The 13,094-nt window shown below is 39.9% G+C and overlaps 1 protein-coding gene across 7 annotated transcripts in view; it reads left to right on the plus strand.

The window, feature by feature from the left end:
* The window catches only part of TAB3 (TGF-beta activated kinase 1 (MAP3K7) binding protein 3), a 56,299-nt gene that overhangs the window by 22,871 nt on the left and 20,334 nt on the right, over nucleotides 1-13,094 (plus strand). For 5 of the 7 annotated variants that reach the window (XR_015769469.1, XM_088028837.1, XM_088028841.1 and 2 more), the window contains exons 4-6: nucleotides 3,266-3,457; nucleotides 7,956-9,411; nucleotides 10,506-10,666. Coding sequence is in view for 6 of the 7 variants with exons in the window: in XM_088028837.1 (XP_087884963.1) it covers nucleotides 3,356-3,457; nucleotides 7,956-9,411; nucleotides 10,506-10,666 (1,719 nt within the window). In the remaining variant the exon portion in view is untranslated. Of the gene's footprint in view, nucleotides 1-153; nucleotides 309-3,265; nucleotides 3,458-7,955; nucleotides 9,412-10,505; nucleotides 10,667-13,094 lie in introns of those variants that run through there. The other 2 variants (XM_088028839.1, XM_088028840.1) reach the window with 2 other exon arrangements.

The raw sequence follows: 13,094 nt of genomic DNA on the forward strand, positions 1-13,094 counted from the left end.
TCTTTGACATTTTAATTATTACGTGTTTTGGTATGTCCCTCTTTGGGGCTCTCTGCTTCTTGAACCTGGATGTCTCTTTTGTTCTGTAGGTTAGGGAAGTTTTCAGCTGTTATTTCTTTTTCTTTTTTTTTTTAAGATTTAATTTATTCATTTGAGACACAGAGATAACAGAGAGAGAGAAAGCATGAGCAGGGAGAAGGAGAAGCAGGCTCCCCGCTGAGCCAGGAGCCCGATGTGGGGCTCGATCCAAGGACCCTGGGATCATGACCTGAGCCGAAGGCAGATGCCCAACCATCTGAGCCACCCAGGTGCCCCTGTTATTTCTTCACATAAATTTTCTGCCCCTTTCTCTCTTAGTCTCCTGAGATCCATATCATGAGAATGTTAATTTGCTTGATGTTGTCATTTTTTAAAATTCCATTTCTTTTTGGTGTTCAGCTTGAATGTTTTTTGTTCCCATTTTCTGGATTGCTCATCTGTTCTTCTGCATCTTCTGTATCATCTAATCTGTTGATTACCTCTAGTATATTTTTTATTTCAGTTACTTTAGTCTTTTTTTTTTTTTTTAAAACAGTGTCTTTCTGTGGAAGTTCTTAGTGAATTCATCCTCTCTTCTCTCAAGTCTGTTGAGCAACTTTATGATCGTTACTTTGAAATCTTTGTCAGGTAGATGGCTTATCTCATTTTGGTTTAGTTATTTCCTTGAAATTTTGTCTTACTAGCATATTCCTCTGCTCCTTTTTTAAATCTGATTTTCTGTGTTTGTTTCTATGAATGAGGTGGAAGAGCCGCCTCTCCCAGTCTTAGAGGAGTGGCCTTGTGTAGACACATCCTCCGCGCAGACTGTGTGTTCCTCGCACGTTTGGGTAGCTTGCTGCCTGGAGCTGCGATCCGTGTGGTCCTGGGGTCCTGGGGCACTCTGCAGCAGGGCTACCCTAATGGAAAACTGGAGCAGCACCTGGCGTGGATGGCAGTGTCTCAAGGGGCTTTGCACTGTGCCCCCTTGGTGAGATTACTGGAGCTGTGTTGGATATAGGCGAGGTGTGCCCTGGCGTGCGCCTCACTGGGGCTCCCCTGCTTAGATGGCTGGGCCTGGTGTGTGCTTGGGGTCCAGCACTAGCCGAAGAGACAGGCTGTCTAGAACATCCGGTCCCTGCTCCTGCGTGGACTGTCACGGTGGGAGTGGGCAGGTCACCAGTGGCACTCACCAGCACCTCCGACCCCAGGGAGACTTCCAGTCGTTACCCCACTGGGGTGGATGTTCTGGGGTCAATAAATGGTTTTTCCTTCACTTACAGTCTAGTTAACCCTTTAAACTGCAGCTTTTTTTCAGTGCGCTGGGCAGTGATACCTTCCACTATCGCAGTTTGTGGCGTCAAGGGCGGGGGGTTGCCCTTGTTACCATGCATCTCTTTCTCTTGCCGTTCTGTTTGAGGTCCCTCTAGCCTTGTACTGTGCGGAAGGTGTCCTGTCAGCCCTTTGTTCTTCGGGAGGAATTGATGTATATATAGGTGTAAATGTGGTGTGTCCATGGGAGGACGTGAGTTCAGGGTCTTCCTATGCTGCCTTCTTACACCCATCCGAACATTTTTTATTTTTGAAATATTGATTGTAGTTCTCTACATTGCCCCAAGTAATGACATGATTTAAAGTTTCAGGACTTATTTGCAAGGTAAAGAAGATTTGGTGTGGAATGACCCTTCCTTATGTGTGTGGTTTAGACCATGTAGCTTACAATCATGGTTTCCATGCCTCTTAAGATGATGCAGGTGTTTACTTCACATACTTAAAAATATTTGACCATCTAGTGAATGAACACAGCAGAAATTATGAGGTTGTATGGTATACACTACGTTTTCCCCCTTTAAAAAAATGGGAAATATGTGCAGTTGAACCCTTGAACAACATAGGTTGGAACTGTATGGGTCCACTTATATGCAGATTTTTAAAAATAAATACAGTACAGTGCTATAAACGTTTTTTTCTTATGATTTTCGTAATATTTTTTCTCTAATTTACTCTATTGTAAGAGTACAGTATATAATACATCATTTAACATACAAAATATGTATTAATCGACTGTTTATGTTATCAGTAAGGTCAACAGTATGCTGTTAGTTAAGTTTTGGGGGAGTCAGAACTTAAATACGGATTTTCGACTGCACTGGGATTGGTGCCCATAACCCCTATGTCATTCAAAGGTCAGCTGTATTAAAACACGTATCAGTTCATTGACCCTTGGTGCTGCCAGTGAATTTATGAATTCATTATTTCACTAGTTGCCTTATTTATATGTGGGTGCTCAACTTGAGTAGTGCCGGTGAGATTGGATGTTAATTTTCTACACTCAAACTGTACCCTTAAATCCTGCCATCTTAGCACCTCTGTCAGTGGCATCAGAAATAAGTGAAAGCCTAGCTATGTAGGTCTGGCTAATGATGGGTCAGCAGCATGATCTTTTTAATTAATGAATTTCTTTTTCTTCCAAGATTTTGTTTACATTCAAGTTAGTTCACATATAGTGTAGTATTGGTTTCAGGAGTAGAATCTAGTTATCCATCACTTATACAACATCTAGTGCTCATCACAAGTGCCATCCTTAATTCCCATTTCTCATTTAGTCCATCCCCCACCTCACCTCCAGCAAAGCATCGTGGTTAAAAACAAAGGATTCTAAGTTTCCATTTTTGTTCGCTAAGTTATTTCCTTTAGACTTTGGGTTTCCCTTACTCATACTTCAAATTCAAATCTTTTGGCCTCAGAGTACAAGTAGGATGTAAGACAGGACAGGTAATGCTTTGTGGTGTTATCATCAAGTCCTTCTTTTCTTATTATTTCGGACATCAAAATGATCACTGTGCTTTAGGGGAGTGATGTGATAGACCTTGGGAAAATATGAGTGATTATACATAAGTAGCATTTCTCAAGGCTAGCAAAATATTTTTGCCAAATAGTAATACTCTGTAGTTTTAATCTAGCTGCTGCTTTATTTTTTAAGCCATTAAAATGAAACAGGTTTTCAGATGTTTTTTGGCTTTTTTTTGTTTCTAAACCAGGGATTGGCTATATTATATCAGAAAAGTCTGGCTAAGTTGAATCTGTCAATTTTACAACTCTCCATTTTAACATAGTGATCATTTCTATTTGAATAAAGTGAAATATGTAAGTAAATTCAACCGTACCTTATTGAATTATTGTTGACACACAATGTTACATGAGTTTTAGGTGTACAAACATAGTGATTAACTTTGATTTCTTTTAATAGAAAATGAATGCGGTGTTGGAAGATCATTACTATTGGAAGGCCGGTTAGCATCAGTTTCCTAACAGATACTTGACCACCATTTGTTCTGGCATGGCGCAGAGCACTCCACAGCTTGATATGCAGGTTCTCCATGACCTCCGACAACGTTTCCCGGAGATTCCAGAGGGTGTTGTGTCTCAGTGCATGTTACAGGTAGATTACCCAGCAATGATAGTGCTATTAAGCTACAGTTCTCCTTAAGTTTTTTTGTCTATGTGGAGGGCAGTAGGAGATACTTAGAGCAGGATTTCACAACCATGGTGCTGTTGACATTTTGGGCTGGGTAATCTTTGTTGTGGGGCCCTGCCTTGTACATTGTAGGCTGTTTAGCAGCATTCCTGGTCTCTACCACTAGATGCCAATAGCACTCTTGCAGTTGTGACAACCAAAAATGTCTCCACACATTGCTAAATATCTTACGGGAGGCAAAACCTACCCCCTTGAGAACCACTGATTTGGGGGGGAGAAAAAGGCATGTAGCAAAATGAAAACTGATTATGTTCGTATTTCACTTTTTACATTTTTAGAGTTGTTTGATCAGTCCCCAAATCCTTAGATTTGAATTTTGAATCTCAGATTTATCAAAACTTTTTAGGCTATATACTTTTGGGCCTATTTTTTATTTTTATTTATTTTTAATATTTTTTTTATTTATTTGACAGAGAGAGCGAGAGAGGGAACATAAGCAGGGGGAATGGGAGAGGGAGAAGCAGACTTCCCGCTGAGCAGGGAGCTCGATGGTAGGGCTCGATCCCAGGACCCTGGGATCATGACCTGAGCCGAAGGCAGACGCTTAATGACTGAGCCACCCAGGCGCCCCAGGCCTATTTTTTAAAGTGTATAGAGTCCAGTCCCTTTCTTACTGTTTTTCTGGTTGATAAATGCTTACTAATAGGTAATTTTAAGTATAAGGCCACTTTCTCTAGTTTAATCATATTCCTTTGGTTTGGTTGTCTTGTAGTGAAATGTATCTTTAATATTGGGTAGAATGTGTTTTCCCATTCAAGGGACAAGAGAGAAACCGGCCTAATGCTTCCCTTGTTGAATTTTGCATCATCCTCCACAGGATCTCAGTGTGTTTTGGGTTACAGCATTTCCCTCTTTGGTTCACTTTTGGGTACAGCACCTTTGTCTTGCCCACTGGACTTCCTCACACTACAGTCAGTTCAAATTCTACCTTACTGCAGTGTGAGCGGCTCAGGTTATCACCTAAGCCTATATACAGTGGAGGTTAATTACAAATAGAACAGAACAATTGTGGTAAAAGAGGTGCTTCCTAGCCCTTCTACTAGGTCTAGACCTTCGGGCTTACAGTTTTTGTATTATAGCTTGCTTTTTGTTTTTTCAAACACACATTCCCAGTCTGAATTTCTGTTTTTTACTTCAGCTGCATTTTGGTCTCTGGTAGAGCAAAGGTGCTTCCCACTGGAGTAAAACCAAGCATGAGTGAGGCTCTTAGCTAAAACCATTTCCTAGCAGTCACCTTCCTTACCTATCCTTACCACCTATCCCCCATCTCTGACTTTGTTTTTTCCAAATTTAATTTATCCCTTTATCACCTGTATTTTTTCATGGCTTAGTCTTTATCACACTAAACTGAAGGAATGAACTTTAAATTGAGCTTAATGAATATTTGTTGCTAATTTACATTGACCCAAGTCTTTCTCTTCTTTGTTCCTTTGGGATTAATAGAATTTATTGGTATGGGGACTTACTACCACTGAGTGGCTCTGAAAAGTTTTTCTGTTTGCATTTAAAGACTCAGTAGTTTACATTTAATATACAGTCTTAAAGCCTCTCTCTCTGGACCTGTCATCTCTCAATTTAGGGTCACTTTTTAGGAGTATGATTTTTTTTTTTTTTTGCCTTGATCTTTTCAAGAGTTTATATATGGTTTTTGTTTGTTTGTTTGTTTGTTTAATTCTCACCTCTTGGGGCACCTGGCTGGCTCAGTCGGTAGAACATCCAACTCTTGATCTCAGGGTCATGAGTTCAAGTCCCACATTGGACACGGAGTCTACTTAAGAAAAAGAAAAAAGAAAGAGAAAATTTTTTTTTTAAAGATTTTATTTATTTGAGAGAGCGAGAATGAGAGAGAGAGAGAGAGAGAGAGAGAGCACATGGGAGGGGGGAGGGTCAGAGGGAGAAGCAGACTCCCCGCTGAGCAGGGAGCCCGATGCGGGACTCGATCCCGGGACTCCAGGATGATGACCTGAGCCGAAGGCAGTCGCTCAACCGACTGAGCCACCCAGGCGCCTGAAAGAGAAAAGAATTCTGACCTCTTTATCCAACTAACTGATTTTGATTTCTTTATTTATATTTACTATTTGGAAAATTTTGTATCCATTTTTTTTCTTTTGAAGGCATTCTGCAGGTTAAAGATAACATTTGAATCTATTTTGGTGGTATTCTTTTAAAAATGATTTCATAAAAATAATACTTAAAATACTTTGTATTGCTGGTTTCAATTTTTTCTTGTGAAAATTTACTTACCTTGTTACTATAGACATTCATTTGAATAGGCTGACAAACCAACTTTGTATCATTGTGAATTGGGGTCTTTGTGTGAGGATATTGTTCAGGCTCCCTAATTCACTGTAGAAAACATGAAATTTCAGCAGCGTTGATACAAATGTCAAATAGTGAAGTATCCACGACTGCTTTAGATTTCATATAAAACGGACTGATTTTTGTTCTCCTTTCAGTCCAATTGCAGAGATACTTTATTTTCACTTTTCTTACATATTCTTCTCTTTCAGATATCTGTCAGTGTCATTTTCTAGTAGGCAGTTTAAATCCTTTGGATCCAAATTTGCTTAATACCTAGCTTCTCTTCCTTGATCACAGTGATTTTTAAGTAGGACTTTTAGAAAGGCCATACTTTGAGTTTTAACAATTTTCTTCTTAAATTTCAGCAATTGCTTTTCTCTATGACTCAGAATTTTAGTATCAAAGCTTTATATAAGGCAACAGATACAGGTTATGTATGGAGTTTTGATGAAGCTAATTCTTTAAATTTCTGAGAATTCATTTTGCAAAGGTTTGCTTAACTGAATCTTTGTTTACTTCTTAAAGCTTTAGTATAGCAATTTACTTTTGGCCTGACATCCTCTCCCGTGAAATTACTGTGTTATAGTCGAAACAGCAGTGGGAGTAGGAGACGGAGAATCTAGAACTGGCTCTCCTCTGTTAACTAGTTAAGTGCTTGTTCTCAAGCCATGTAACTCTTTGGGCATCTCTTTCCTCATCTGTAAATGAGTTGAGTTGGAATAGATGAACCCTAAAAGTTCTTCCAGCTCTAAAATTACAGCATTGTATGTTCTGTTTTAGTTTTAACCTTATTTGCTTCTCAGCAGAAGTAGAAGTGTTTCCTTTCATTTTTATATAAACTGTGCTTTTTCCTAAAATCAGTATGCAATAGTAGGTATGTATGTGCTTATCTGTCTATTTATGAACTACAGAGAAAGTCACAGAAATTGAGAAATTTTATTCCAAGGGCAATGGATAATAGTGCTTTAGGCTAATAAAATAGTTCAGAATTTTGTATTTTAATGGAAAACTACCTTATAATTTTCAAATTAAAAAGAACTTCCTTCATTAGTTGATTATTGTTGGAGTATCTAAAATGTCACTCTGGTATTACCATCTTTGAGTGTAGGTGTAGTGACTCAAAAAATTCAAATCCTACAATGATTTGAAAGTTGACCAAGCTACTTTTCAGTGGGTAAAAAATGTTGAGACTGGGAGTGTGAGTGAATTTCATTAAGGCAGTCGAGACCTGGTTTTCTGTTAAATAGCCTTAACTTTGGCCAAGTTGTGGAACCATAGTTCAAAAAGTGTGCTTGTTTTTACTGATTTCTTTGTTTAGCTTAATCTCTCCTAATGATAGTTGAAATTATAATAGGGATAAATTTGGTTAAAAGGCTGCTTTAGAATTTTTATTGTTTTGACTCTAGGAATTTTATTATAATTTTTCTCCTTTTGTGGTTTCAGTGCCTTTCGAAAACTAAAGCATGGTTATTTTCATGTTTTTCAGTTTGTTTATTAATGTATTTATTTTAAATATTTTATTTATGTATTTGACAGAGAGAGAGAGAGAGCGAGAGCAGGAACACAAGTAGGGGGAGTGGGAGAGGGAGAAGCAGGCTTCCCGCCGAGCAGGGAGCCCAAGCAGGACCCTGGGATCGTGACCTGAGCCGAAGGCAGCCGCTTAACCGACTGAGCCACCCAGGCGCCCCCATGTTTTTCAGATTAAATATTAATGATGAATATTGCTTTAACTTATATGTTAGAGCATCGTGGTGAATCCAAGATTGGCCCAACATGTTAATTTGTTGAGATGCATCAGACCTAAAATGAGTCCTGGATTTGCACTCAGAAGACTTGGAGTTGAGTCACACTGTTCATTAGTGGGTGCTTTCCATTTGTGTAGCAGTAGCAGGAGTACCAGTCATAGGAACTAAATGTCTGTGAAACAGTATGAATTGTTTGGGATCTCCTTGTCAGGGTAGGTGACTATGAAGCTGTTCGTGCTTAAGATGCTGTTCTCTACTTATTTTATGACAGTCGTCTTTGCATAACCTGCAAAGCTTGACTTCAATTAAGATTTGTTCATTTTGTCAGTATTAATTTTACCATTTTTCTCCCCTAGAACAACAACAATCTTGAAGCCTGTTGCCGAGCCCTTTCCCAGGAGAGTAGCAAATACTTATATATGGAATACCATAGTCCAGATGACAACAGGATGAATAGAAATCGCCTTTTGCATATTAATCTGGGTATCCATTCTCCTAGTAGCTACCACCCAGGAGATGGGGCACAACTTAACGGGGGTCGAACACTGGTACATAGCTCAAGTGATGGACATATTGATCCACAGCATGCAGCAAGTAAACAGCTGATATGTTTAGTTCAGGAACCACACTCTGCTCCAGCTGTTGTGGCTGCTACTCCAAACTACAATCCATTTTTTATGAATGAACAGAACAGAAGTGCAGCCACTCCTCCTTCGCAGCCACCTCAGCAACCATCTTCCATGCCAACAGGAATGAATCCGTCTGCTATGCAAGGGCCTTCGCCGCCGCCACCTCCTTCATACATGCACATACCTCGGTATAGCACAAATCCGATTACTGTTACAGTATCCCAGAACCTCCCTTCTGGACAGACTGTACCAAGAGCTTTACAAATTCTTCCACAAATTCCAAGCAATCTCTATGGGTCTCCTGGTTCTATTTATATTAGACAGACATCTCAGAGTTCATCGGGAAGACAAACTCCTCAGACTACACCATGGCAGTCCTCACCACAGGGCCCAGTGGCTCACTATAGCCAACGGCCTTTACCTGTTTATCCACATCAACAGAACTATCAGCCTTCTCAGTATTCTCCCAAACAGCAGCAGATTCCTCAACCTGCTTACCATTCACCACCTCCTTCTCAATGTCCTTCACCCTTCAGCTCTCCACAGCATCAAGTGCAACCTTCCCAGCTGGGCCACCCAAGTTCCCACGTCTTTATGCCTCCTAGTCCTTCAACTACTCCACCCCATCCATATCAACAAGGACCTCCTAGCTATCAGAAACAGGGAAGCCATTCAGTATCTTATCTCCCATACACAACATCTAGCTTACCCAAAGGATCCATGAAGAAGATAGAAATTACAGTTGAACCCTCTCAAAGACCTGGGACAGCAATGAACAGGAGCCCTTCACCTATCAGTAATCAGCCGTCTCCACGGAATCAGCACTCACTGTACACAGCCACCACACCACCTTCAAGTTCTCCTTCGAGAGGGATATCCAGTCAACCAAAACCTCCATTTAGTGTTAATCCTGTGTACATTACATATACACAGCCAACCGGACCTTCATGTGCTCCATCACCATCTCCTCGAGTGATACCAAACCCAACAACAGTTTTTAAAATTACTGTAGGTCGAGCAATGACTGAAAATCTTTTAAATTTAGTGGACCAAGAAGAACGTTCTGCTGCGCCAGAACCTATTCAGCCCATTTCAGTGGTACCAGGCTCTGGGGGAGAAAAGGGAAGCCATAAATACCAGAGGAGTTCTAGTTCTGGATCAGATGACTATGCCTATACGCAAGGTAATTTTTGCCCTTTTATGAAATTTAATCTTTGTGCTGAGGTGGCTTTTTCAAAATAAATTTATATTAGCTGTTTAGTTTTAATTAAATGGTTAGTATTTATTAAATATTGGGCAATAGCATCGCTACCAAGAATAGGGTTAGAAAAAAAATAGGGTCAGTGCTTCAGAGTTCTCTACAGACTTTGTTTTAAAATATGAAAATATAAGCATGATAATAGTGACCTAAGAAGGCTGTTTTTAGGAATAACACTCATTGGGACAAAAGCATAGACAGGTGAAATTGATACTGTCAAAAAGCAGACCACAGAGTGGGGAAGGAGATTCATAGCGGGTGGGCTAAAGTTTATCACGGTTAAGGAATTTGAATCCTATTTCTAATGAGATTGGCCTGGAGGGTGTAATGTTTGTAAGTGACATATATTTTTAAGTGATGTATATTTATAAGTGGGATTGGTGATGAAGACTAATGGTGGATTAGTTAATAGTGGACCTAACTAAAAGGACAAAAATTTTTTTTAAGATTTTATTTATTTGAGAGAGAGAGAATGAGAGAGAGAGAGCACATGAGATGGGGGAGGGTCAGGGAGAAGCAGACTCCCTACTCAGCAGGGAGCCCGATGTGGGACTTGATCCAGGGACTCCAGGATCATGACCTGAGCCGAAGGCAGTCGCTTAACCAACTGAGCCACCCAGGTGCCCAAAAGGACAGAATTTTTTTAAAAGTCTATTCAGATTTCAAGGTATCTGAGAATTTCATATTCTTTCATTATATAAGAGTAGTAATTATGACTGTAGTTCGACATGCCTGGTATTAAACCGGTTTAAAACCTACACAGGTGCAGTTAAAAAGACAATCTTAGGGAAACAGAGGCCAACAGAGCAAGAGGGACGTACAGGTGACGTCATTTTGGCAGCAGTTACAAGAGCCAAATTAAAGCAAAATAGCATTAGCAAGATACAAGAGTAAATGCCAACTCAAAATGGAGGACAGGGTTTCTTTTGAGTATTTTATGCATTAGCAGTGCATATAGAAGTTTCCCAGTCACTTGTTCAATGTTACCCTCTGCAATGACTCTCTCTGTAACACTATAGCTTTGCTGTTACATCAGCGAGCAAGGATGGAGAGGTTAGCCAAGCAGTTGAAACTTGAGAAAGAGGAGCTAGAGCGGTTGAAGGCTGAAGTTAACAGTATGGAGCATGACCTGATGCAGAGACGGCTCAGAAGGGTCAGCTGCACCACTGCGGTCCCCACGGTAAGTCCTCTGTTGGCCTGCGTGGACAGGAAACTGGGGAGGATGGCTGTCCAGGGCATGTGTTTTTCTTTTAGGTTCTGTTCCTGGCAGGGTCTTTTCGTTTTTTCCACAATGGATGAGAGACTTTCACCTTCGGTTGTTCTCATCACCATAATTCGATGCTTTTATGTCTTCTCACATGTGTGAATTCCATAGGTTCATCAGTATTGTCAAATAACTGACAGTTATAACGAAGGTATGGCATCTCATTTACTGTGAATTGCTTTCTGTCAAAATAGAAAAGTGCACCCTGCCCGAGCATTTTATATTTTTTTCCTCATATGTTCATTTTTTCTTTTAAGCATATAATGTACTTATAAATTCCAAAGATTTAAAAGTTATTTTCTTAAGTACATTGATTCAGAGGAGTTAGAATGATATCGGTATGAATCTGGGCAAGTGTGCCCTGTAGAGCATTTTAAGGCAGAGCAATTTTGTTAAGTATAAATAATTGTAGGAACGAAGGTAACAGTATTGACAGTGGTCCTAATCGAAACTGCCCTAACGAAAAGATTTGGATAATATATTCTTAACATACTAAGTACTATTTATGAGTTCTAAAAAATGTTAAACTCTTCAGAACGTTTTGAAACCAGTCTCCTAAAATCGCGTGACAATACAAGCTTTCTGTGATCCGACCTATCACTTCACCTTTTGACATTTATTGGTGCAGCAGTCCTTGTTGAGTTTATGAATGTGGTCCTGCGCTGGGTGCTTAGTGCATACCTGCTAGTGAGAGAAATAGACCCATGGACAGATAATTAGAATTCAGTGTGGTAAGTGCTGGTAATGCTCACGGGTAATGAGAGAACTCGTACATCAACTAGTCCGTCTATGTACTCAGTGCATTTCTTCTGCTGGAATGCCCTCCTGAAGCTCTTCATGGGTAAGTCGTGTGTATTCTTCAGGGCTTCACCTCACCCTTTACTTTGTCTTTGGAGCCATTCCTTATTTTCCTGACCTCTCTCAACGGAGGGTAATTTCTCAGCATTTACAGGTTTGGAGAAGTGAGCATGTATGTCATGCCTCTTGCAGACAGCATGTCTGCAGCTCCGCCTTCGTAGATAAGTTTTTAATGGAGGCTCATGGCTTCAAAGGCAATCTGTGAACTTCTGAAATTATGTGCAGTATGGATGCATGTCTACAGTTTTCATCTGACTTTCGTAAGGTTAATAGAGTGAAGGGGAAAAGGGTGAGGACCCGCTGCTCTAAACAGCATAGTGTTGCTGTATAGGCATAGGAGAAAGGGGAGGGCATTTTAGAAGGGAAAAGAAGGGAGAAAAGGAGGGAAAAGAACATGGAGATAATGAAGGTGTGAAGTTAAGACAGAGACAGACTTTCAGGAGGCAGCAAATATAGGTCTTACACTTAAGCTGAGATTTCTGATGTCTTAACAGGTTAGTGTGCATCTGCCGATTGGGGTTTAGACCTTGAGGGTGAGGTGTTTGAACGTCATTCTGCTGGTAATGGGGAACCAGTGGAGTTTTTCAGAAGGAAATTATTGATAAACAGACATATTTAGTAACCTGATGAAATTTTTTCTAATATTGATGAAATTCCTAAATATAGTCAGTATTAGAAGTAAGAATGGAGGGAGGGTTTTACTTAAAACACTTAGAAAATCACAAAGCTATCTTTAACTGAAAGGTGGTAATAAGTTTCTCATTGTTTTCTCCACTTGAAATCTTAATTGAATTCTCTGATTGGGGGAGATATTGAAGAACATAACCCACATAGGAATCTACCCTGGTGGTTGGGCGCTTTAGAATCTTTTAGGTACTTATGGAGCATAAACAGATTTTCTTAGCATAAAAGTCATTTACCCTAACTTAACCAAATAAGTTTGGTTTAGTAACCTCTTGCTGTGTGGTAATTTCTGCTAAAATGAGCCCTGTTGATTTTTTTTGTTGTGTTGGAAAGTAGAGAACTGTCAAAGGTAACAGGTTAGTGCTTCAAAAAAAATCCAGATTTTAGATGAGCACTTTTATTGATGCGTTACTTAAAAAAAGAAAGAAGAGTGGAGTGAACCCCCTGTGTAGCCATCACCCAGCTTCAGAAATTGATAGCCCATATGGGTGACAATATTTGAGAGATAAGAAATTTGTTTGATTCCCTTGTGTTTCTGCTGCCAGGCCTAGAGTAAAATGAAGGACTATTAGCAATGCATGGCTGAGGGACGGACAGTTCTACGTGGAGGTTCAGACAGGGCCTCTATTCAGATGTGAATTTGAATCCTCCTGCTACTTACCTGTTACTCATATATCCTTGGAGAAGTAACTTTCTTTGCTTGTTTTCTTACCTATAGTATCTGTGAGTACCTATCTCATGGGATTAAATAAGATAATATCCATAATTTGTGCGGTCCCCAATAAATAGTATTCTTACTAAT

The sequence above is a fragment of the Eumetopias jubatus genome, unplaced genomic scaffold, assembly GCF_037043125.1.
Source record: "Eumetopias jubatus isolate StellerSeaLion01/CBP00866 unplaced genomic scaffold, mEumJub1_p1.0 scaffold_11, whole genome shotgun sequence".
NCBI classification, from domain to species: Eukaryota; Metazoa; Chordata; class Mammalia; order Carnivora; family Otariidae; genus Eumetopias; species Eumetopias jubatus.